Raw genomic sequence first — 27,462 nt, 5'->3', positions numbered from 1 at the left:
TCATTCACAGCAAACTGTGTGAAGCAGATGATACACCAGCTAATTTTATCTACGTGCAGGGATAGGCTAGAATGAAAATACCTGCTACTTTGAATAATCTACTGATATACCCATTTAATAAAATCATGAATGCTAACAATTATTATTAATAACAAATGAAGGAACCTCCACAAAGGCTGAGATTAAAACGCAATGCAGAAAACACGATACAACTGACCAGAAGAAGGTCAGAGCACTAGCAATTACAGACTGGTTAGACAAAACATCTTTATCCAATGATTTATATTTTTATGAATCAACCAAACCCACTTCTAGTTGTGTGTTAAATGAGGTTAAGGTTACTATTACTGCAGAAAGTTGAAGAATTTCGTTCAGCGCTATCTCAGCATACAGCGACACAGAATACAACTCAGAAGATGAGAACTGAGAATGTCTGCTGTTGTACAATACTATAGTAAAAACATGATGGAACTGTGGCTGGCAAGATCTCAGTGCTTAATGGGATATCAGTGTACTGCAGGAATACCAGCATATGGTGTTCCATATTCTTGATCTATGTAAGAGTTGCCTTTTATATAGCTCTTGATATCCACAGACCTCAGACTGGGTTTGTACTCTTTTACATCACCATAAGCATTAAAAACATTATAACTAAAATGTGAAAACGGCATGCACCTGACTTTATCACGTGCTGTAGTGCTAATATACCATGTTAATGAGCTATACTAGGAATATTGGAAATGCAATAGTATCTTAATGCAATATTGATAAAAGACTAACATTCCTGCTCATTCTGTCTCACTTGCAACAGCGCCTGGCAAATTATAGCTATATTTTCGTGATCATAAACTTAGAGGAAACATGTTCAGGGTCTGTCAACAGTTGAAAATAGTATTCGCCATACATTTGTGTCTATCTATCTTCTTCATAAAATGTTTAATGCACTGTGTTTTGCAGCACAGTTTATATTTCACGTGACCGATATATGAAACTCTTTCTGCATAATGTGAGATCATGTAACAGCTATAGTAAACAAAATGTGCAATAATATTTGTATACATCTGCTTTATATATAGGGTAACAGTATGTACATTAATACACACAAGATTCAGTCATGTGTATATATAGTAGTGCAACATTAACGTTTAAAAGGCTTGAAATAACTTACTTTTTTTTGTGTTTTTATTTGTGGAAATGGAGTTACGTGAAGCTTGCCAGCCCCTCTCACAAGGAAAGTGGGATGGAGAGGCAACCAGCCTTTTAACAATGCTACATTGAATACCCGAATATTTTCACTATTCTGAATATAAGTCTATCAGCATAGTACGAGCATGATAATATACTTACAAACATACAGCCCATTTCAGCCATCAGTTTATCAAAGTTCTATTTGCTTTATAAATAAAAGACTATGAGAAACTATTTCATAAGATTTGGAGGCAAATTCAGCCTCTGTGTAATTCAACAGACTTTAAAGGATTGCTCCAGAGAAGAATTTGGTCCTCCAAATCTCATGTATTCAAGAAGGAGTTTCGAGAAAAAGCGATTTTTTTTAACAAGAGTTTTACAGATGTCTGCTAAAACCTTAATAGAAGCTTTGAGCCAGAGACTCCTATAATTCAACCCCTGAACTTTTGAACAACAATTTTATTTAGAAAGTTGATTTATTCATAAGTAAATAGGATACAGTGTGGATGAAGTACAAGGGATCAGGAGGCAGTTATTAGATTTATAAGTACAAAAGCCTCACTGTTGCAGACAGTGGAGGCTCAGCAGTTACTGTACCTTTCAAAACTAATATGTAACCATATCTGTTTTAAAAGAGTGATTCATATTACTCCGAATGCATGAGAAACTCTTTCTCATCCCCACCACAGGAAACTTGAGTCTGATTTTAATGAGCTTCAATTGGAATGTGGCCTTTGAAAAGTAGTGCATTTGAAAAGATGGAACATTAAATTTTGTAATGATGTAAAACATCTTCAATTTTTGACAGGACAATGGTGCTTATTGTGCTTTATGGGCCCAGTGGTGATTCAAAGGTCACTTTGTATATGACTCCACAGACAGGGGCAGCAGTGAATGAAAATTAGGTTACATGTGATCAGCTTTATTATTAATCAGATGAAAATGGATTTTTAACATTTTTCTAATGAGCAACAGAGAAAGAAGAAAATACCATGAATAAAACTACAAGAGGGAACAGCAAGACCGAAAAGCATGATGTGCATAACCAAACTAATGTGTATTAAATCTGAAATCCTTAAATACTGTCTCAAGAAATAAAATGCAGCTGCATATTTTTGTGTCATAAATATATAGAAAACTGCTGAAATACCTACTGTAATTTACTATCTCTGTCCTTTGTTTATAACTAACTAATGAACTGATTTCTTCATACAGTATATTATAGCAGCACCAGATAGCACTGCTATGGTTAAGGTTGTGTCAGCGTTTCCATTATAAATCCTGTTTTTCAGGGGTTTATAACTCAGCTGTAAAAATGCAGCCCAGGCTAAAACTTGGCGTACAAGGTCTCTGCCAGGAAGCACATTTATTTTACAAATTTCCCCAAAATGTCTCTTGGAATATTCTGGTATTACCTGAATGTGAATTATACAAATACTGTAAAAGTTTACTAGTTTAGGACTCTGCACTTGTTTAACTTTAGAAAGAGGTTTGATTAAAAAATAAAACACAACAACAAAAAAAAGTATGCACCTTTATAAAATGACAGGCTAACACGCCTTTGCTCTAGAAAGAGCGAAAAATTAACATTTTTTAAATCCTTCGAAACATCACTCCTAAGCAGAGTACTACTTTTTCATCCCCTGAAATATTTTCATGCTAAATAAAACATAGTGCTACAGAATTAGATTGTTGAACGTTTACCGTTGGATCCACACGCTGCGAATGAACTTGCATTAAACCTCACATTAATAAAGCGCTTGATCACAAGAAGCCTGTGTGTCTAGCTCTGTGTTTGGCTCAGCCAAATGCCATTTGGCTATCAAAGTCCTGTTTTGATTAGCAACTAGTGCCAAGAAGCAGGGAGAGGAGTGGCTTGCAGGAACGAGAAACGCTTCTTTTTGCAGTTAATCACCCAAAGAGGAGCAGAAAAAAACACAGAGCAACGATGGCTGAGAAACAATTCCAAAGTCAGCCCTTCTGACAAGAAAACGTACCGCAGGTCCCCATCTTGCCAGTCACCGGGACTGCCAGGCACTGCTGCGCAAAGCTCCTGGCCGGGGCTGGGGCTAGCTGATCTTAAGCACCCTAATTTTCAACTTTGGAGGAATGCAGTTATTAATGTGCCTCAAAGGAACGGGGAGAAAGAATGCGACGGCCAAGTTACAACAGCAAAAAGCACCGGTCAGCATAAGTGATGGTGTTATATGAGAGGCTGGGAGTATTTTCTATCTTTCAAACAGATTTACTGGGATATAAATGGGTGAGCGGAGGGGGGGCAGCAGGCGGTGGGGTAAAGAGCACTGCACTCTGCCTCCCTCCTCCCTTACACAGCACACACTCCCAGGCTTGGCAAGGGGGGAACGGACACGTCCTCCTGTCCCATTTGTGCTACCTGTGCCCAGCCTGACCTGAGGTTTCCAACACTGAGCTTTCCTGAAAGCACCCCATGAGTCCGTACAAGGAGGGCTGCTGCATCCCAAGCAGAGCTGCTATCCCCACCCACACAGCATTGGAATACAGAGAAGATGCTAGTCAACTTTTTTCATGCCGTTCCCTCCGTCTAAAACCTTACTTCTGTGGGTAAGCTGTAAACTGGAGAGGAGGAGCAATGGCGGAGGTGCAGCAGAACGCAGGCAGCGCTGGCTGTAGGCTGCTCTGAGCACAAAGCCAGGGTACCCCAAAAACCACTGCCGCACACCAGCCACCATCCTGGCCCAAGGACCATGGCCACAGCAGCTCCAGGCACCATGGAGCAGCTCCCTCCCAGAGCCGCTTCTTTCTGATGAACACCTGAACCTGCAGGGAGAGTTTCTTGCACAAGCCCTCCCACGTCCCTGTGCATCCACGCAAGAGCAACCACAGCCTTGGCCTAAGGCTGCTGAAAACAAAACCACTCAAGCTTCAGCACAATTGCATTGCCGTGGATATTCCAGCCCCCTCTGCCATGGCAAGTGTATGAGAGAAAAATCACTTACGCACATTCAGGACTGTTTAATTTAAACAATAAAAAGAAGAGAAGAGTGCGAGACAAATGTGCTGGAGCTTACACCAAGTCATATGTCACCCCTCCAGAGCTGTGAGTCCTTCCCCCAGCACCACGAGCCCGTGCTACGACAGAAGGATGCTCTATTGCAGCTGCAGAGCAGCGCCACCCACGGAAAAAGCAAGTTCCCAGTAGAAGCAGGAACGTTTGACCAACTGGTGGCTGAAGACACAGTGGTTGCCAACAAGAAAGACAGACCAAATGTTATCAACAGCAGAGGGTTTGAGGGGAAACCACAGAAATTCCCTGCGTCAAGGCTGCGTGGCAATATCACTACCTGCTACAAAGCCCAGAAAGGGGCTCCGCGAGGCTCCCGGCCCTCCAGGCCCCCCAGGCTCAGAAAGGAGAAGGTTTCAGCAAGGTCTTACTGTGGTTCCAAGGTCCTTCTTGCTCTCCTGCAAAGAGGGTGCTGCAGCAGCGAGCTGCACCCTGGTTTAATCAAGCAAGAGATGACAGCAGCAGGACCTGGTGCCCAGTTAATGATGCACGGCTGCTCTGCTGGTGCTTCGTTAGCCTCTCACCCCTTCACTCCAGCAACAGGCTGGGGAGCCTTACCCAAACAGACTTTTACATGGGATATTTTCCTGCTTTCTGGCTTCTTTCTGGGGGAAGATACATGGATAACTAATTTTCCATGTATTTTATCTGAGTTTGTGATTCTGCTCCAAAGGAGGGCAGGGAGTACTGTTGGTACACTTTGAAAGGGAAGAGGGGGGAAGCAATCTAAAATACATATTCCGTTAAATAAGGATGCAAAATGGACGTTTGATCCCTCTATGGGTCAGTTCCTGATGAGTGTTTATTCCATTGGCAGTGGTCTCTAGGACTATCCCAGGCTGCAATATTAATGTATGTTTCTTTAAGAAAATACATAGCATTTGCAGTAAAACATAGAGGATATGCCATAGTATTTTTGATTATTAAGCTAAATAGCCATGTAAAATGAGTATAGCATATTGGCACTGATTCCTGCTATACTGAGGCTCCTTTGTGAAATTAGTTAATTAGTTCTCCCCCCCCCCCCCCCCAAACTTCGCTTGAATAAATTTGTGGTTAACACAACTATGAAGAATTTTGCTTTCCTTGGCTAATTTTTTCTCTCTTCCCCCCTTTTCAAAGGAAACTTCACCCATCTATTGGGATAGCACTGTTCATTTTGGATAAAGATGACTGGCTAAAGAAGAAACATAAACACAAATATATTTTGTGTAGCAAAAAAACTGCCCATACTTTCTCTGAAAGTAACTGTCCATCACAACATAAGGTAAATAAATAGATTCTGCAGTCTGTTACAAGCTTGTTAATTCTTCAATAAATTAGCCATGAAAAAGTGTTAATTAACTAGTAAAAATGTTTAGGGATTCTTTGAGAAAAAAATCATAAGCACTGGAAAAGTGTATACTTAGCGATATGTAAAAAATACAGGTGTTTAACTCTATTTCTGAGACTTTTACAACAAAGTGCAGAGAAAGACAGATGAAATTATGTTCTGACTACATACACTGAATAAGCCCAATGGGAACCTCTGTATATAGTTATCAGTGGCACTGAAATCTGCTTAGGAAAGCAACAAGTCTTTTGTTCTGTTGACAACAGTTATTACAATTAATTCATTTTGTGATTGGTATTTGCACTGAGTGACAAGGTGTTATTTTACCTCCGTAAAAGTTAAAATGGTAATACCTACATGCGAAATAACACTGAGTTTGCTATCACTCACTCAATAAAAGAAAAGCCTCTCTTCAGAAATGCCTTCTCAGCCACCACTCCTGCAAACCTGAAATATTAGCATCAGACCTCCCTCTCCTCTTTCCCCAGATTTTTTTTTTCTCTTCTAAAAGTTTCTTTTGGGGAAAAAAAGAAAAAAAAGTTGTCTATTTTATGCTAAAAGACAGGCTAAACCATAAGTAAACACAGCAAAAGGCCTCCGAATGCTTCACTGCGTGTTGGAGCGAGATCCCTGCTGTAGCTGCAGGCTACCTGCCCAGGGGTGGCATTGCCGAGGGCAGGACACGGTGTCCTCCGGGCTGAGTCCCACCAGCCGGACTGCAGCAGGGGCTGGCACAGGCAGGGAGCGGTGCTTGGGGCTGGCAGGCCAACAGCATCGCCTTTAGAGGGTCAGGAGAGAGGCAAGCCCAACCACGAGCACAGTACCAGAGTGCTCTCTGTGCCACGCTGCCGCGGGAGCGGTAAGAAGGAGAGCCCTTCATCCCTGAGGCTGCAGTGCTCCGTGCTGGTGGGATGCTGTCTGCCCACCCCCGGCACGGCACACAACAGCAGGACTTGCTGCGGTCCCACTCCTTGCAGGGACAGAGCGGGCATCAAGCCCTGAGCAGCCCCAGGCGGGAAGAGGAGGGTCTCCTGCCACTCGAGGCACGGCAAGGTGCTAGGCAGATGCTGGTGCTGCGTGAGCCGTGGAGCTCAAAGTAACAACTACGAGTTACAGGGCTTCGGGGCTACTTCAGATGCTGCTGAGACCTGCCCATCCCATGTGCCACAAGGAAAGACCTGTGCAGAGACTGACAGACCCCGAAATCTGTGGAGCTGCGCTGTACCACTGGAGAAGCTGAGACCAGCCACAATTTCCAATTTCAGACCCAGCGCAGCCACACCTGGATCCAGCCCCCCTCTATGAAAGAGCTCTTACAGGTCTGTGTATGGAGACTGCCCGTTAGCCAGCCGGCAGACCCTTGGCTGCCCAGTTTTAGAAAAGAAAGACAAAACAAGGAGCGAGGAGCATTAGATGATATAAATTTTACCTTTTGTAGCAGGACCCAGCAAACCAAGGGAAGTTTGCAGCGCTAGCAAATGGCAAATAACCCATTAGCTATGGATAGTTCAGCACGTCTCTACTTTTATTATAAGTTAGCCTCACTAAACCATTGACTTAACAGAGAATCATTATAAATCCCCATTTTGAATTTTTTTATTAGCAGTATTTATCACCTTCTCAAAATCAATCCTATATTTTTAAATTAAAACAAATGACTACTTGTACTGCAATCAATATTAGTACATTTCCCTTTTTTAAAAGGAGAAAAAATGGAATACAAAGAAATGTCCTTCTTTGGCTGCATCAATCCAATTTCAATATAATTCAATATTTAATAAATATAATCCTCCGTGTCTGTGCAGGGAAACATCATAAAAAATGCAAAAGGTTTCCTGGTCTCCAATAACTTGCATGAAACAAAGTGTTTCCTTATTCCTTCCATAAATACTGCAGTCTTATGCTACTGGTTTTTTCTTCCTGTGTATTAGACAGAGTTTGCTCTGATTACGTGTAAGAAAGGAGGTTTACATATTTCATGATTAAAAATCCAAAATGCTACCTACCATCTCCAAAGAATTACCATCTTTATCTCTTTGTACTTCTTTGGCTTGTTGTTTTTGAAAGGGCAAAAAAGAAAAACCTTATATAATACCTAATTTGTACATCTGTGGTTTCCCTCTGACTTGTGTAGGCACCATATGTTTTTAATTATCATAATAGCCTTAAAGAACCTGTTCAGTGGGAAACACATATGATCCTTTTATTACTGGTTTGTAATTTAAACAGTTTTAACAGAAAAGGTCTGGCTATAAGGGACCGAGAGGCACAAAGGTCTAAAAACCCTGTTATTGACCTCTGAAAGCATGAGTTCAGATCCCACCCACCGAGGTGGGACCCGGCTCTCCTGCCTCTGACAGAGGTAATCGGTCACATGTGAAACGGCTCTTTGGGACCTTAAAAGACATAATCTCCAATCTCAAATGACTCGACGTTTCAGTCAGCGGCTGACACAATGAAACCAGGGTCTATAAACATTATCACACACCCGATCTGTGCTTTCTTCTCCCTGGCGAAAGCTTGCAGAGTGATGGTGCCGTAGGAGAAGCCCTATGAACGCCAGAAGCCCAGAATTTCAGCAATTCTCATTAGTTGTTGCCCTTTCAAATTCCCGGTTTTGTCCTTTATGCAAATGCAAGACTGGTGAGCATGCCAGTCTCCCAGCCACGGGAAACAGTCAGATATTTGGAGGTAGGAATTAAATTTAACAAGTTCAATTCACTCCTGATTCTGGACATCTAAACACATAATCAGTCTGATAATGTTATTAATTATCATTCAAGCGACAACCTTTGACACTGGCATGCTCCCACAACCTCCCTACTCCAATAACTCAAACAGAAAATCGTTGGCATGAAAACCCACAGTCTTATGAACAGAAATTGCAAATAAGCAGGCACTGAACATACAACTGGGAGTGAGCAAAATCCCCTTTTTCAGAGAGAAAGCAGGGGCTCACACAATAGCTCAGTCACTTGACCCAAAATGAAATTCTGCACAACTTCGTCCCAAAACAGATAATTTACACCCCAAACAAAGAGCTGTGGGGAGAAGAGGGTGGGGAAGGGAGCCTAGCTAAAATTACACTGAGGCTGGAAGTCGTTATGGCTCCATCTCGGGAGATGGATGGTGTCCTCATTAGAACGAAGCTTTATTTAGACGGACGGACAGAATCCTTATTAGAACATTAGGCTGAAAAGTTTAAATGTCAGGAAATACAAAATTAAAATTTTGCAAATAAATGCTGACTTGGGGGAAAAAACTTACAGCTCCCTGTACAGATCCTACTGGAAACACTCAGGAAAAAGGAAATCACTCAGGAATGGCAATCCCCCATGCCAATCTAACCCTTCAAGGATGTTCTTGGAAAACTTCATTTCACAAAAGCCAGAGGAGATCCCTTTTCTTGGGCAAAGTGGTTTCCACATGTGATCTGATGCTATCAGCTCCGTCCCTGGCAGCACACTGAGCCCAGAGGGAAGGGAGGACTTGGGAGCTTCCTCCTCCCACCACCCATTTCTGGGGGAGCCCACACGGAGGAGGACACGCTGGTGTTGGGACACCCATTTCCATCTGCACAGCCTTGCTTCTGGAATGAGCACGTGAGCAGTATCTGACATAGGGAAGCTCAAGGGGGAGAGAGATGAGATGCCCCAAAGACTGCGAATGAGCCATTCCCTGCCCTTGCCTGTCTCACTCCCCATCCCCAGGCCCTCTGCTTTCTCCAGGGAAACTCAGGTATTTTGCAGTGATGGAAAGACAGCTTAATTATCTTGCATAGAAAAAAGATGGTAATTGTTTTCCGTTTTACCTGAAAGCTAATGGATCTTGGGATACCAGACGTGGATGCTCAAAATCCCCTCTGGAGCCTTTCTGGTGATTTGTCGTCTCTTGGTTGCCTTTGGTGCACACCGGTCTCTGCCGAGGTAACGTGAGCTATTGCACACTAAAAGCAGATTTTTCAGAGAGGAAGTGCGCGCGCACACACACATACACCCACACCCACCCAGACACCCTCCACCCCTTGTCCTGCACCCTGCTTGCAGGTCCTGCTCCAAAGCTCAGTGACCTGAGGAAAGACTTCTCATCTCACAGGCTTTGGTGGTTTGGGGAGAAAAGGCAAGGCAGGATTTGCTCCTGAGAGAGACACAGCACTGCAGAGCTCTGCATGGCGTGGTCCTTGTCCTCTCATGCCAGGGTCATGGGAAAGACCTGTGGGTGCTGCTGTTCCCCGTGCTCTGCTGATACAAATGGAGGCAGCCGGTGGGACGGACATGCCGACGGAGGCAGCCATCTCCACTGGCCTCACCAGAGCTCCCTATTCTTCCTGCATGCAGCGATTCTCACGTGGCACAGGGTCACCCACCTGCATATCATGGGCTTGTCCCCTTTGCCAGGCTCTAGGCCTCCACATTGACCTTTCTACTTGGGCCAGAAGGGGTTGCTTATGGAAACAGAGTTTCTGCTGGGATTAAATGAATTAAAAAAAAAATTCTTGCACTTGATCTTCTACATAAATAAAGATTTTTCTCTTTGGGGTTTTGTTTTTCTTTTTTTCCAGTATGAACCCAGTGAAAATGTAGTTTTCTGTTCCTACAGCTTCACCCAAAAAATCATCAGGATGAAGTTTGCTGATGAAACAGAAGTGCTCAGTGTTTAACTTGCAGCATGGGGAGGATGGCAGGGAACACCATGTGTTGCAATTGCACAACCAGAGGACGTAACTCAGCAGGCAAGCTCTACTCTCGCACAGACATGTTTGTGTACCTCTCACACCACCTTCTAAGCAACCGACTCTGCCAGCCACCATCAAAGGAGGCAGCACCGACATACCCCACCAGAACGTATCTCCTCGCCTTTGGAAAGACACACAGGATCCATCCATTTGTCGAATTCATGTCCACCACCACCAAGTAAAGTCAGCCTAGGGACCCTTCATGCTATAGGTCTCAAGCAAAGTGCTTTCACCTTGTTCTCTTCTTCTCCCATACATGTACGAACACAATTCTACCTTAAGAGAAATCCCAGTACTGGGCCTGAGAAAACTCTTTCTTTTTCTATTTAAGGATCCTCCTCCTTTCACGGTAAGGATCCTCCAAATTTCCAAAAAGTGGATAACAACAATACCACTGTGATCCCATCTGTACACAGCAATGGCACTGTAATGCATAGAGCATAAAACACCAAATTCCCACAGACAGCATCTGTCTTACTACAAACAATGGACCATTATCTTGTAAATAATTCTGATTAAGCTGCAGCATTTTCCCCAAACAAACAGTAGGGGAGCAGAGGGTGAGGATTTTTCTAGTGGGAGTGCTGGTTTTCTCCTTCCCCAGCACTGACACTCAGTTTTTTATTCAACTGATTGGCCCCCTCCTCTCCCCGCTCTGTCCCCCATGGCTTGGTTTTCATCTTCTGACCTTATCCAGCTGTCAATCATTTTGGCAACTAAAGAGGGAGCCGTCATGTTAACGGGATTCCCACCTCTATCCTTTGGGAAAGCTTTTCTGTTTTGGTTTTTTTTTTTTTTCACCCCAACATACAGTTATATAACGATTAGTGAATACACCCGTAAACCCTCCTGCTACTAAATAGTTCTTGTGTTAGGGGATGGAAAAATCAGCCACACCGCTGGGTGCGTGTTGGTGCCGGTCAGAGTTTGGGGATGTCTGGTTGTGCCAGTGATGTGTCTTGGTGCGTTTGGCATCTGGGTGAACATGGCATGGGAGCAGACTTCGCTGGGCAAAAGCTGTTGCCCTCTTCAAACTCCCAGCAAGGAGAGCTGCCCGCGGCGGGGAGCGGGGCTGGGGGCTCGCCAGCCCGTGCCAGCGGGCACCTGCACCCGCAGGAGCAGCCCACTGCACTCCTCCGCACTCCAATGGGCAGGCGAAACCAGCAACAGGTTTACCAGGAAGATTTGAAAGGATTTAAAAGAAAACCAAGCGCACAGACTGGAACAGGGTTAGCTGTGCAAAGGGACAAGTGAAACGAGACACAGTTAGGGCTAATGTGGTCCTTTCTCCTAAGGTCCACAAACTGATCTATGTGGCAGCTGTGAACTGAGGAGAGCCCCCGAGAAATCCTGAATTTCATCTTTAACCTGTTCATTTCAATGCATAAACCTTTCCTTATATGTCTCTCTTGATAAATGGCACATCTCTATATGGCTGAAGCGTTGGTTTTAACTTCCCTGCATCCTCGTAACTTGCCTTCTTATACATGTGAGCTGTTCAGGATCAAACGCGCTTCCTGGCTTGAATGAAAAAAATAATATGAAGTAGAGCAGCAAGGACTAATCTAGCAGTGGAAAAGCAGGCAATAAAAATTTCAACTTACAAGCAGTGAATTGAAGTCACTGTCATTCAGTTAAAAACCACACAACAGCCAGTTCAGCCACCAGATCAGCGAGCGCGAGCAGGAACGCGTTGGCCTGCTGAGCACTGCAGGCACCAAATGCTGCGCGTCACGCTGACGCTGAAAAGGAGGGAGCAAACGGTTGCAGGCAGCGTGGAAGGTCCTCGGTCCTGACAAGGGCCTGCTCGCACAGGCACAGGACAGGAGGACCCGCAGGCTGGCAGTGGGCTGGGGGCCGAGCACCCCACCAGACACGTTGCTGAGCCATCGCCTGCCGTGCTGCACAGCTCCCCAGCACGGCTGGGGCTGGCGTGCTGCAGCGACGGTCAAAAACCGGTGGCTCAACCCAGCTGGCACTCCGAAGAGCCCTGAGGTCAAAATTCACGGATTTGGTGGAAAGACATTACGGCCAAAATATGGCGAAGCTCCTGCAGGTGCAGAGAGCCCCCGAGCGCCTGCCGCTTGGCGCAGGTAGGGCTGAGGCTGAGGCTGAAGGCAGCACCGGGTTCAGCACCGGGCTCGCCGCGCTGCTCAGGAAGTCAGGCTCACCAATGCTGCTGGGATACAGAAGGGATATACACACCCAACACATATTTTAAATGTGTGTTTATTTTCATTAATAAATTTTTATAGCTTACTGTAGTTGTATCAGAGAAGGAAGCGTTTATACACTGAGGACTTATATAATGTTCTTCATCTTCAAAGTGCTTTACAAACATTAATTAATTCATTTATCCTCACAGCACTCCTACTAGGGAGATAAGTACTATTATTTTCCATTTCACAATGGAGAATCCAAAGCGGAAAACTTATTTTTTCCCATGGTCAGTGAGCGAATCACAGGTAGACCTGCAGGAGCGAAGAGGGCTGCCAGCTTCTGAACGTGAGCCCCCCTCCCCAAATCTTATTTAAAAGACTTGTGTTCTGCCAGAGTCATGGCACATATCGGGATATGCCTTGGCTTTTTCCTTCAGTAAGAGATAATTAAGGAACAATTCCCTCTCTGATCCCCAGCATGGCATGCTATTTTCTACCCCACTGTTGCTCTGCGAGCTGAACAATGGCTGTTCTATGCAGGGAACGGCGCTACAGACGCCCCGGATCAGAGGAGATCAGCTTAAAGAAACTTGCTGGCCTGCGTCTCGCTATACAGACAATGGGGCGGGCGAGGCGGCTTGGGTGCAAATGCCTGACGTGGGGGCGGCTTCAGGAACACCTGCTTGTAAATGGCAACGCTCCGGGCAGGGGCATCTGAAGCTGAAGTCACTCACTTCCAGCATAGCTATCCAGAAATTTCACGTAGTAGGAAAATTGTTGTGGTTTCCAGCATTTGGTCTCAATCTTAAGTGTATTCCTTTTACGTTCGTGCAGGAGGGATGCATAGTGCTCCTAGTTCACCTCTGTGGTGCTGCTGTCTTTCCTGTCTGCTCCTTGCCAGCAAATGTGCGGCTGCTTCAGATGGCAATAACAGTTACTGTGAGCTTGAAAGGCTCAATTTCAAGGCATCTCAAAAAATAAAATTGTGACCGGGTCTTCTAAGGAAGTGTTCAGATCACAGAACTTAAATCAACATTGGGGATGACAAACTGGGAAAAAAATCCTAATTTTATAATTTCTGAGAAAGACACGTTTCACCTGTTATAATCCTTGTTAGTGAAGACCTTACCCACCCTGGTTTTTTTCCCACTAGTTTATGTTTTGACAATAATAAAAACGCACAAACCCCCAAACCTTCTAGGTAATTTCCTAGCTCGGAAAAGATACATTCATTAGCAAAATAAACTGCCGAGTTAAGCCATGGCACATTGCAGAAGACATGACCACGTCCTACTGGGGAAAGGCCTGTACCTAGACGTTGCTTCGGAACAACCAGAACAATTGTTCAGTGAGAAATGTTTTTTGCATATGACTCATCAACCCTTGAAAACAGTATTTCTTATATAATACAAGTGCTGACACAGCCTTCACTTGAGTGGTGTGACTGCAGCTGTATAATTACAACTTTAGATTTGATGTTATGGACCTTAGGTTACGCCATTTAGACAAACGCTTCATTGTGTTACAGAGATATTTTTTCCTTAGTCATATTGCCCACAGGACAATAAGGACTATATTCACAGCTCACTGCATAGAAGTTTAGGCATGTAACAGCCAGCGGTATTACACAAGATGAGATTATACCCTATGGGGGTTAAATGGATTCATAATTGCCACTTTTTCTTGTCTTTTTTTTTCTTTGCTCCTAGTTGATACTTTTTTGGAAGTGCTCTCCAAATAAAAGGAAGAACAATCTCACACTGAGTCTGGATAAATGTTACAGTTGTCTCACAAATGCTGTATTATTTCTAGCCCTTCCAAAATAATATAATTGTCCTACTGCTGAACTACAGATTTTTCTCAGTATGACACAGAACACTAAAATGTCAGGTCCTGACTCATGGTGTTTTGGTGGAATAAATAAAAAGTACCAATATGCTATTCAAAACTGACAGCACTAATGAAGATGTGACACTGGGAGCCCTAGTCATGTTTTCCTTCAGCTTCCATTGCGTACTCAGTGGCGCACCGAACAACAGGCCACCTCTTATGGGTCCCATCCTGGAAACACTTACCATAGACCTGAGTGAAACTACTGGGACCGATGCGACTGGTTGCTTGTTATCCTATGCTTGCTTTACCTTGGATGAATCGCACGCGGGTCTGAGGAGGGAGGCTAGTCTCGGGACGCTTACCGCACGTTCTTTCCATGGGAAACAAAAAGGAGAGTTCAGTGCTATGCGCAGTATTGAAGACTGTGACTTAATGTAAGGCTAGGCAAGATTAACCAAGAAAGATCGCTCAGGGGCTGTACGCTCCTGGCATTTCTCCGCTGGGATAGACGTTGTATACCCATTACTCACTAAGGCTACATTTCCAGCTGCAGGATTGGACCCAAATACGTAGCTCACCCTGGCCAAGCACCCAGGCACTAATACTTACACACTTAATCCATCCCACATTACTCATTTTTAACCCAGTGGCCTCCACAAAAATTTCTGCTGGATTTTAACAGTGACAGAGAAGAAACAGGTCCCACATTCCCAAGATATTTTCTGTGATAGAGGAAACAAGTCTAATGCCCCCCCTTATACACCTGCCTAGCCATACATGGCATCGTTCTAATGACAAACCACTCCTTCCTCAGAAGACTGCATTTTTAATAAATATCCTTTACAAGGCCAACAAGTAGCTTTGCAGAGTTTGCCTCTCAAAGCATCAAACAACTGTGGATTGCATGAGCGGTCTTTGGTCTACCAAAGGTACAACGGTTTCTCAGAGAGTTTTCTTGAATGAATTAACAAAATGACTCAAAACTGCACTAATGGTTAACAGCTTTTTTTTTATTAGCAACACTGAGATAAGTTATTGAAGCATTTTAGTATTGTTTTACATTCCATTCAGAAGTGACCTAACTTGTAACTCCATATACATTTAAAGATATAGTTTGACACTTATTCAGAAAGCAACAATTATTAAAACTTACATACCTTCATTACCAGGAAACCTTAATATATTTTCTAATTACTTCCAACAATACTCTATTCCAAAGCACATGATAACCCACTAGAAGTTTACACATTTCACTTCAATCACAGGTTTTAAATTGTGGATGTCAGAGTGCTATTCATTGAATTTTACTGTCTTTCTTGGTTAATATTGGAAAACCTGGCACAATATATTAAGCTAGAAATATTGCTTAAAGAATATGAAAAAAGATAACTACAGTATTTTTTCCTGCTAAAGCATTACAAAATACAGGACCATTAAAAACTCAAATAGAAATGACAATAAATAACCTTAAAAATGTTAAGAGAATTTTCACTCATACTAAAGTCCATTCCCTAAGCTTGCCAAACACATAAATAACAGAACATATTCAGGACCTCTATTTTTGTACTATTATGATGGTTTGTTATATACTGTGGATGTATTGTGTATACATATATTAATGCTTACACTTAAGGTATATATTTTTTTCTTCGCTGAAACAATTAATAAGCCTCAGGTAATTATTTATCTGTGGTACTACAGGTATCTAGATAGGTGGGACCAAACCTCAGAAATTCCAGATATTCAATATTGTGCATAACGAGATCATCTCCACATGAAGATATCTTAAGTTCCTTAGATTACAAAGATGAATTTCGTTATTTATTTCTGAAAGCCTCTAACATAAAATTATAATTGCTGTCAAATTAATTGTTTAAAATTGGCCCCATAATAGGTATTAATCGTACACTTAGTTTTGACTTAGAAGGATGTCTAAATTGTTCGTGTTTATGAGTAGTTATAGGAAATACTATAGCTCAGACACAAGAATATATATTCCTGAACCAAAACACAAACCAGAGCATTGTCTCACTTTGGAAAGACCTGGAAACATCTCTATGCCTCTGCCTAATCCTACATTATAATTTAAATTTGACCTGGATATGACAAAAACAATAAGAATATATTGTTTGGTAGATGAAACTTAAGAGTAAAATCATACAGCTCTAAGCTTACATCATTATTTTGTCTCTGCAAAGAAAAGAAAAGCCTTTCTGTGCTAGGGATTTGCCTTGGTGCGGCTGGCCACTGATGTCTGAAATCAAGGCACATACCAAGGCCTCCTTTTGCAAACACAATCCCCCTTTCAGATCTGGTGCTAGGAGGGATTGAATGCCTCCAGTTTCACCGGGAATAGAATCGGCACATAGCTGTATCAGATATTTTAGGGGTTAATTTCCAGAAACATAAATGGAATGGGAATGTTACACTGCAATATGAAAAATGGTAAGAAATAAAAGTTTTCAACAGTAAACAAAACGGTGACACCAAACTTATCACCTGACCGATTTCTGATGCAACAAAATGCAATCAAATTAAATTACATGAATATAGCAATGAAATTCAAAGTCAAATAAACATAGGACCTGATTCTGCAATCCTTAGTCACGTAAGGATTCTCGATGGAGAATGAGGGATGCAAGACTGGGTCCTTAGCTTCTGCTTAGGAAGTCAATGTTGATTCAGACAGTATCTTTTCTAGCCAAAAATATGCAGCAAAAGGAAAGTAACATAAACAAGGCTAAATGTCAACAGTGTTTGCAGACTTACAGACACCATCCATTTGTTTGTACTGAAATGACTAGCGAACCATTTGGCAAATACAATGCTATTCACAGACCAGCCCTTTTATCCAGCAACACAAACTTCACTGGATCACTGGCATTCCCAGTTAATTAAAAAAAGGAAGCAAGCCATATGAGTTTGGTTTGATATTGCCATGCAAATGGCACTGCGACATCCAGAAGTGTGGCTGAAACCCAGGCGTGGGGCCGAGGTGCTGATCTCCCGTTCAGCAGTACAGTTCGTACACTAAAAGCAGGCCTTGGACCTCCTAACTGAATCTAAAGAAACCTCTTCAAAATCACCATAATGGGGTAAATAAAAGTCTGCAGTAAAACTTCCATGTCATTTCATTCTGCCTTGAAGGAAAAGAATATGCTGGTTACTCCCTCAACTGCAGATCAGGACAAAATGTTGGGTTACTTAAGTGCATTACAAGACACTTTAAATGGGCAGGAGTACTACAATTTGCTGCAGCAGGATGACCTTCCATTGCCTCGTAGCTGTCCTAGAGCTTGGATATATCAGGCCTTTTGCTTCTGTTTAAAACGGATTTTATAATTCAGAAGAGCTGCGATAAGGATTCAAGTGAAGCCACCACAAACAATTAAAAATCTTTTTCTGTATTTTATATGTTGGTGGTAGTTCTCTGAAGGGGTTAGCATTATAATCTTTTTAGTTTTGACACCTGTGGCAATAAGCAATTTACAACAACTAAATTCACTATTTAAACATTGGGGTAGAGAACTATAATTATGTGACAGTAAAGCTGTAATAATCTGCCACAATCGATCTTCCCCTTGCCCAGCCCTCTTGTCTGTGCTGCAGTTCCACATTTGGAAGGTATTTCAGAAAGTTACAATGCTGAACATTTTAATAATTCTGTGCAATGTTGAACGCTTTCTGCTCCAAAGGAAACCGAAAGTGCTCAGCCCTTTGCAGGATCAGAGCTCCAGAGCTGCTACCATACATCAGAAGGGGCCTGCCTTGTTTTCATACAGGGAAAGAAGCGATAATGGGGTGGAGCCTGTGCAGGAGAAAACAGCACTAATTGCAGAGGAAAGCAAGCATGAATGGAAGCAAATTAGATTTATAGAGACAACATGGAACTAATACTTTCGGACATCATTAAGTGTGGGTTCAATAGCACTAACCCATTAAGCAACCAGCTAACGCCCAGGACTATCTCTGGCCAACAGTTCTGTAGCCCACCAGCTCTCCTTTGAAAGCCTAAGTACTTTCCAAGCAGAAAATGCCAGTAGGGAAATTTTACTGTCTTAGACACAAAGCAGAAAAATTTAAAGGGGAGGAGAGAGAGAAAGGAAAGGGTCTTGTCATAAACAGATGCTGTGTAAATTAATTACTTGGAACAGGAGGTAGAACATTATTGCGATACAACTACATGTATACGGGAAGACAAGCAGAGAGGGATAAGAGCATAAATGGAAAGGAAAGCAGATCTTCCAAAACTTAAATACAAAGTAGTTCTAGAACCTCTGAGCATAACTTCTTGAATGAGCAAGGGCTGTGAAACCAGAGTACATGGATGCTCAAGACAGCTACCAAGCATAGAGCCATCGCCCTGGGCTTCCCCTCCATGCTGGGCTACTGGCTGCCAAGCAGCAAGGAAAGGCATGTCTTCTTCTTAGAAACTGCGTGGTAGCAAAGATTAACAAGATTGGCTCCTAGGTATAGTCACTTGAGACTCCAAAACCAAGTACAGGTCAGGAGCAACTCTAAATTCATCAATGGTATTTTTTTCTTTCCTTCTGTTCTTTCCTATTCTGCTATATATATAAAGGAGAAATATTACAAAAATTTGTGATTTTTCTCAGCAGCATTTTGACATGGAAATTTCTGTATTATGCGGTAATTATGGTTCTTTCCTAATTGTGTCTTTCATCCCTACAGCCTGAAGCATGATAGGAGCATAAATGAATTATGCACACATCATCAGTCTCTCTCATTCTACACATAGGGAAACTGAGGACTGCTTGCCCCATGTGTGGTGACTTTCCAAAACAACAATGTGAGCTGGTGGCATTCTCCTCTAGAAATTAAACCCTTTTCGTGCCTCGATTTGTGCTTAAAAACTGACCCATTATCTTAAGGTAAAATCTGCCAACTAAAAATGATCCACATGGATCACTGAAAATCCCAGCTTCTTTTTATGCAGCCAGAAATTTAACTCCATTAGTGTGGCCAATCAAAGATGCAATCTCAGCTAACTGAAGCTGAGATATTTTATTTCAATTTTATTTCCACTGTATTGTGACTGCGGAAAGAGCACCACGCCTTCCTGTCTTGATTGTGCAACGACTGTATCAAGTGTATCTGTGTGCTCTCTTGAGATATCAACAACCCACACATCATTGGCTGTAAAAAGAAAGGCAAATGCACAGTCTCCCAAAATACAAAGGAATCATGCCCTGGATTCGGGTGCTGGAGGTGGGTCTCAAGTTTTCTGATCTCTCAGGCAGCAGGAGAGACAGAGAACCATGACTAAGGTCATGGGCTTTGCGCGAGTGGGAAGGAAGGCTACTAAAGGAACAGGGTGCTCCTGATGGCGAATCTGCAAGCGCAGAAGCATCAGGTGAGATTCCCTGTACTAGCATGCACAGATGGAGTGTGATTTCACAGTATAAAATGTCACTGAGAAAATGAAAACTCCCCAAAACCATTACTTTCAAGTGGGCGGTGTCCAAGCCAGCCAAATAAAAAAAGAACTACTGACAAGGGGCTTGTTCATACTCATCCACTTTTGCTGTGAGATATTGAGAAAAATGAAATAATATATTTAAATAGTCAACCTTAATACTTATATTCTGCAAACGCTCAATAGAATGTCAGTAAAGAATTTTAAAAAGCTGTTTTTGGAGGGGGGAGAAAGGAGGACTCGCACTGCATTTTCCATTAAAAAATGGCTTAAAAAGTAGAACAGACAAGCTTCTGTTGGTTTTTTTTTTCCTTCATACTTCAAGTCAAATCCATTATCACTGGGCAGAGCTTGTGAAAGGGATATGGTCTTTAAAATCATATAAACTCAAGCCATCATAAAATGTCTGTTGAATTGATTGGAAGATGAAACAAAAAACTAATGGAAGTAACATGACCTCATTTCAATAATAATGTTAGAGGGGTTTTTTTGTTGTTGTTTTAAAAATCTTATGTCTGGAAAGAAGTATAAAGATATTTTGTACAAAGCAACTAATCTTAGGTTTCCAATTTTTTTACTTGTTTGTTTAGAGTCATTTCTCTGCTGTATTTTTTTTGTAACTGACTGATTGTACTCCACAAATAAAGAGAAAAAAAAACCCAACTAGGATTTTACCAGCTGCAAATTAAATCAACTATCAACTATTTTCAAAATATAGTAATGTAACTGCTGATTTTGAAGAATCTGGAAATACTTCCAACTATCTTAATTGGTTCTTAGTGCATTGAGACACAGAAGTTTATAAGTAAGGCCATGCAGATACTTGGGCTCGTGATTCAGTTTAAGTAATGACAATATTGTGAAGCCAAAATGCTCTAAGAATACAAGTTAGATAAACTTTGTGAGGAGAAATCAGACTTTTTTATCAGACCAACTAATACACTTGGAAAAGCAGAGAGGGGCCTGAAGAAGGGGTTGTGGCTTTAAGCACATATACTGTCCTAGTAAAGTCAAACAAAGCTCCCACTAACCTTAAGTTAACCAGGGTAACAACTCTTAAGTGTTTGCAGATTTAGGGTTTAATTTTAAATTGTCAGGCTTTATAACTGTTGATCACATTTTCTTTTCTTTTTTAACTTGAATACATTTTATTATGCATGTTCAGCTCTGACAATGAGTTTTCTGATTAGTTTGAAGGTTAAGTGAAATGAACATTACTGAAGTTTTTGTGTCCTTTGCTGACTCTGCTTTTTAAAGGGATACTGTTTTTCAAAGGATTTACACTGTAAAATCTCTTTCAAACAAGAATTATGCTGACAAACTAGAAGATAAATTCATTCTCAGTTGTTCCAAATAGATTTAACTTTCATTTTTGTCAAGTATGACGTGTGTGATATGAGGAAGTAAAACCACAGTTTTGTAAATCAGAGACTAATAAGGGTAAAAGGTGGGTTGGTTGGTTGGTTTGTTGCATTGTTGGTTTTTTAATTACCTGGAGGCATATTCTTAATTAGGCAAATCACAATTTGTACAACTGCTAGTTAGAATAGTGAAAATGGTCAAGGGCAACTACTGTATGGGTGCCATTGAAACAAACCAGAAAAATATAATTAAAAAAGGGAAAGAAAAAAAAAAAGAGGCTCTTCACCACAGGTAGACGCATTCCATGCACTTGGCTTTTGATTTCATTAATATTGTGGTAATTGAACACACCCCAATTCAAAGAAAGGAAAAAAAAAAGAGAGAGAGAGAGAGAAAGCAAGGTTTGCTTGGCAAAGCATCCAGTGTTTTTCTTGGGCTCTTACTTATATCAAAATACTGAAAAATTTGCAAGTTACCATGTAAATTTTTTAAAACTTTTTCCTCCTTTGAGTATGCTAAAGCAGAAAGTATCCCCTTCAGATGCCACTAGCACAGATAGTCTATCTTGCTGCTACTCTAGTTTAAAAAGCAAGTTCTTTCTAAAATCCTGTATGAGTATATGCATGCAGCACTGCTGATTTCAATGGAGTAGACCACATAGAAGACTAGAATTTGGCCCACAGGGTTTAACATTTAAAAAAATGTATTACTAACAAACATGACTAAGTATATTTAAAGAGCAGCTTTATGATTCTGCACAAGTGTTTTCTGAAATGGTCTAAAAGAAGGTCTAAAACTTACCACACAAGTCAGGTCTCTTGATACATCCACTAGTTGCTGTGCTACTTGCAAGTCCATTAAAGGCTGCTAAGCCATCAGAGCTGTAAGCTCTTAGGACTGACAACATGTTCATCTGCTTCTCCAGGACCTGTGGACCCTGAACTTGTTCGGGTTTCATCACTCCTTGTGCAGTTTCATGGGAGGATAGAAGATTCTGACTGTGCCACTGCTTTTCTGACGCTTGCGGCAGTGGCGATACGAGCCCTTGTGTTGGTTGTGAGGTGACTGCACTTTGTATATTGTCGCCTCCTTCACTGCTTTCTTTATTTAGGGCAGACAACTGCTTATTCATAATATCTGGTTCTGTGTCAATGTCCTCATCTTCAATGTTTTCTTCCTTGGAAGATTCCATATCCTCAGATGAAGCTATGTCAGAAAGGTCATCAGTAGCACTTTTATTTACAGAGTCAGAGAGCAGAATATTTGGGTCATCATCGGATTGTGTTTTTATTTCGGATTCATTACTGGTGCAAGAATTTTGTGTTCCTGTGCCAATAACACCAGGATAAACACCAAACTGCTTATAGAAGTCTGTTGTAAAATTACAAAAAGTGGATTCCATGTGGCTGGGCCAGGCAGTGCTCTTCTGCTCTCCCAGGGTCTCTTTATTTTGTCCTTGGGTCATTTTCTCAGAAGCTGAGTCCAGCTGGCTCAGCATGTTTGAAACTACTGCCTCCTTGCTGGACTGCACAGAAGAGGGGAGCAAGCTCACTTTATTAACTGAGGCTGAAGCTTCTCTAGATTGGTCTTTGTTGTTCCCTATGATGTTGTCTTTACGTTTAGCCTTGCCCAAGTGATTGGCCTGGAGGTGCAGTGCCATTAGTTCCATAGATGAAGTTGTAAAGGAACAAAATAAGCAGCCGTGCCAAGCAATATTGTCTTGCACAGTAACAGATGAACCTGGGAGGGAGGCTGCATCTGGCCTTACAGATAAGTCAAGAGGTTCGTATTGTGACTTTTCTGTTTTTCGCTGTGAGGACTTGCTATTTATCTTTTCCTCGCCACCATCCGAGCCCAGAGCTTTTGCTGAAAGTGGATCTGAGAGAGCTTTATCCTTCATTTCTTTTTCTTTCTTCAAAGAACTTAGGACAAAGCTGTCCATGAAAGCTTGCAAAGACCCTTGAAAGTTCACACCGTTCCCAACCATGTTCTGGTAAGCACGGCCAAGTTCAGAGAAGTGTGTTCCTTTGGAAGATATGTCTGAACCCTTCATATTTTCTGAAGATACTTCAGATGACATGCCAGCTGCTTGTCCTTGCTGATCTCCAGAAGACAGCATTCCTGACGTCCACTGCTGCGAGACCATGCCACTTCGGAAATCGATACCAGGAAGCCCCTTGAAGGCTCCTCTCAATATATCTGGTCTAATAAACACAGAACTTTTACTTGATGTCTCATCTTTGTGTTCTTGACCTGCAGTCTGCCCAGAGAGTGGTCCTGCTCCATTCTGTCGCTCCCGATGGTGCCGTTCCAAGTGGTATTTGAGGGATGCAGACTGAGTACCAGCATAATCACAATGCGGACACTTGTAAGGCTTCTCACCTATAGTTATGGATAAAGAGAAAAATATAAAGAAAGAGAGTTAACTGTACTTTGGTGTACAGATGCGTTAAGAAAAAAAAATCAACAGTATCTGCTTAAAAACAAGAAGATCTTAGAGCTAATAATTCATTTTTAAAAAAGAAATGCCTTTAATTGAAGACTAATTCATAAACTGGATATTTCTAAAATGGGTTTCCAGAATGTGGGGCTATTCAGGAATGACATGGTATCTACACACAATTAGCCATCTTTTTCTTAATCTAACATGTAGAAAACTGTTGTAGAATTAAAAGCTATGATTATGAAAATGAAGCATAACAATTTCAACCACAGTAATCATTAAAAGTACAAGTTTAAAAAAAAGGGAGACAAAGAATGTAACAAATGGATGGTTGCAATATTTTGTGTATACAATTGCTCTAAAATTTGTTTAAATTATACACATGGAAACCATTTTTAAACCTAAAAATTTTATGGCACTGTTACGCAAGACTGAAATGAATGATTTAAGTCTTGCTCTGCAGTAAATCATGGATATAATTAGCAAATGGCATACTGCACAAGTAATTTATCATTATTTGGAGGGCACCATTCCAGAAGGATTCAAAGATCTGCAGACCTACTGCATTGTTTCTAAATAAAGAACTATAAATACAGATTCTATAAAATATTAATATCATTACATTACATTATGATTGCAGCATGTAAGAACATATACTTAAAATAAAAAGCAGACAATAAAATAAAAAAAAATCGAGTAATAAAAAAGTACAAAATATATTTAGTTTCTGTATTTGAAATTAGCATTATCTACTGGTTTTTGCAGTCCTTTAAATTTGTACTAATGGCATTTCTAATGCTCAAGTAGTAAAACATGTAATTTACCTACCATAAGCGCTTTTCTAGGATTAGCTTGAATAGAGTTTTAAAACATATAAGATGATTTTCATGAATTAAATATATATTTGAATCCCACACTAAACTTTTATTGTTCCTCCTATACTTTAAAAGAGGTAGAAGATATTACACGTATAATAAATAGTCACATACAATCACAAAGACATGTCCAAAAAGAATGTACATCTAAGCAAAAGTACATCTAAATTTTTGCAGAGCACTTGTTAGCAAGGCAGAGTTCCTTTCGAAGGAGGAAGTATGGAAACCCTCACTAAAAGTGACAGGAATCTGGAAGACCTGCAAGCTGTCAATATTGGTAATTATTTCTGCGAGGGAGCTCACCGAGAAGAAGAAACTGTTTTCTCTACGTAGCTTTTTTTCCTAAGTGATCCAAAAGGCAAAGGCAAGCCTTCTCCAAATGATATAATGGAAATAGTTGTTTTGAAAACTTCCTCCACAGTAAAAATGCTATATAATATTATGTAGTTCACCAAACCAGCTGGAAAGTTACCTGTTTTCAAATAACCTCAAAATCTGACTAAAACAAAAGTGAAAGGCTTTCCAACTTTTGTTATTTAAGCTACAGGCTCAATTGAAAGGCTGGTAAATACTTGGGAAGCTGCTCCTCTCACTGATCGCAGGAATTTACTAATGAGATGCAACTCCTGAACACTCGAATGACCATACAGCACGGCGCGAGCAGGCTTACTGACCATAAACAGTAGCTGGATACGTGCTGCAATTCAGACGGGGCTGAAGTAAATTACAAGCAGTGGAAATTCTAAATCCATAATGTAATCCTAAAGCTAAACGATGAGACATGAGAGCTTTACATCAACCACATTAATCGACCTTTTTAGAGGAGAAAAGTGCAGCACCTCAAACAAGAGGTGTTCAGCAGGGGAAGAGGTAGTAATTAGCATGGTTCATGCTTTAGGCCTGGGCCCACACAGCTTAACAGAAGAAATCAGATTTAAACATTTCAGTGCAACTTCTGAGTCTTCCACAATCACCTAATTAAGTTCTGGCACTCCACCAACGAGAAGTAGGGGCTGTGTTTCAGTGGGAGTTGTGCAAAAGCAAACAGTTCCTACTGACGTGCAAGAATCACAAAACTGAGATGGATCACGCTTGTCTGGGCTTCCCTGGTCTTAGGTGGGAGTCTGAGCACACACACCCCCCCGTCGCAGGCATTTTAGGGTAGGGACAAGGGGACAGAAGACACTGGCTGTCTATTTGTTTGCATTTCTGCAGGGCTGTTTGGGAGTGTGCAAACTCTGACAGCTGTGCTGCCAGTCAGAACGCGGACAAATATTAATTCTGTTTTTACAGCATGTACATACTGCAATATTTTTGAGCTGTTTTCTGTTATTCTGATGTTTGTCCCACCAGTTACTGTCAACAGTCACTAGTGACCTCTGACACAACTTAGGTATTTTAAGTGTTGCCTAAGAAGTAATCAGTCTGGTGAAAAACAAGTACCAGACTTTATAAGGTTAAATGTTCTCACTTTTGAGTTTTCACTCTTAATTGAAAAGCAGTTCCTCAGCATCCCCTATGCCTTTACGGAAATCTTTAACACAATTATATTGAGCACTTCCTTTTATTCTAATGATAGTTCAGTGTGTGTTTGCATTGCACATCAAGTGACACCATTAAAAAGTGTGTCCCAGCATTGCAGGTGCTACGTCAACCGTTGGATAACTACTTCTGTGGGGAGGAGGAGAAGGTTGCAATATAGGCTGCACTGATGTTGCTAAAAACACGCAGGAGCTGTTCAAAGCATTAAGTATATGTAGAAATGGGTATAAGTGAGTTAAATATGCTAACTAGAGGAAATACTAGTAATATTTTGTACTGCTAAAGTACCTTGAGTCTAAAGCACTGGGTATAACAACAACATACTCTTATTCTGAATTGCTAAGCCTTGAAGTCATTACATTTTCCGCTCGAAGGCCTCTCCACTGAGTAAGCTTCCTTTCAGCAGAGGAGATCTGGACACAGCTCACCACCAACGCCATAAGCATTGGACTGAAAGAAGACACTGGCTGAGACAGTGTGATAAAAAGTTCAAATCTCTCCTAGCCTTGGTACATTGCCTCTGTGGTGCTCCTACCTCTTGCACGGCTAGAAATGAGATCTAAAGCTGAAGGTCTGAAATTGGACTCAACATGTAGCAACACACTGTGCCACCTTTACAATACAGGACTGGCCAAATAACATTGTTCAAAGGGAACTATTCAAAACCTCTCTCTTTTCTTTTAGATCCAAATATTGGCAGTGATTAGTTTGCTTCAAAGCAACCTTAACTGCTGCTATTTCGAGGGCAGGCATTGGGAGAAGGGAGTAGGATCGAGTAAATCATCTTTGAATCTGTTAAATTTAGTGTGTCAGTATTTCCTAAATTCAGTAATTGTGCAGATATTTAGATGCTATTTCATCCATTCAAATTAACAACCAGCTATGCCCTGTGTAAGTCTCTGTACAAATGACAAAACAGTTATAAGCTGCTGTTGGAAAAAGCCCAACCTAACCTCAACGAAGCTAACCAAAAACCAAGCCAGTTTCAACGGAAAACCCAAAGGACCCCTAATTTCCAGGACTCTATCAGCAACTGAAATAGTATATGTCCAAAGAATACTACAGGGGACAAGAGAGGTAGGCTATGATTCTTGTTAGAAGACAACCTGTTTGTATCTCACACTTTGAGGAAAGGTTTCAGAGAATTCATCCTAGTATAATGACTACCCTGGTAATATTGCCAAGAGCAGTGTCTGGATGAGTTATTTAACACTTAATATCAGTTCACATAAATTAACGTTGCCATGTAGAAGTGAGGGAACATGACTTTTTCAAAATAATTTTCTGCATTTCATATCCAAGAGTCATTTTTCATTGTTCACAAAGGCAATGACCATCCTGATCTTGCTAATTCTCTGGCCCTGTTTGCATCCCTGCAAACCTTTTCACAATGGAGTAGAAAGAGAGAATATTCCAGTGTGTACAAGAAAAAAAAAAATCTTGTAAAGAATAACTTATCTGGGCAACATAATCGCAGTTCTGATCTATCTACCGCTCTGGTTTACAAGACAC

The 27,462-nt window shown here is 41.4% G+C and overlaps 1 protein-coding gene across 1 annotated transcript in view; it reads right to left on the bottom strand.

Moving 5' to 3' along the window:
- ZNF536 (zinc finger protein 536) overlaps window positions 1-27,462 on the bottom strand; it is a gene marked incomplete at both ends in the record, with an annotated part of 189,512 nt that overhangs the window by 101,449 nt on the left and 60,601 nt on the right. The window contains one exon of the mRNA XM_082319229.1: window positions 21,892-23,472. Coding sequence (XP_082175355.1) covers window positions 21,892-23,472 — 1,581 coding nt within the window. The remainder of the gene's footprint in view (window positions 1-21,891; window positions 23,473-27,462) is intronic.

The sequence above is a fragment of the Platalea leucorodia genome (genome assembly GCF_965183815.1).
Source record: "Platalea leucorodia genome assembly, chromosome: 8".
Lineage (NCBI taxonomy): Eukaryota > Metazoa > Chordata > Aves > Pelecaniformes > Threskiornithidae > Platalea > Platalea leucorodia.
This window is presented reverse-complemented; position numbering and strand designations above follow the sequence as displayed.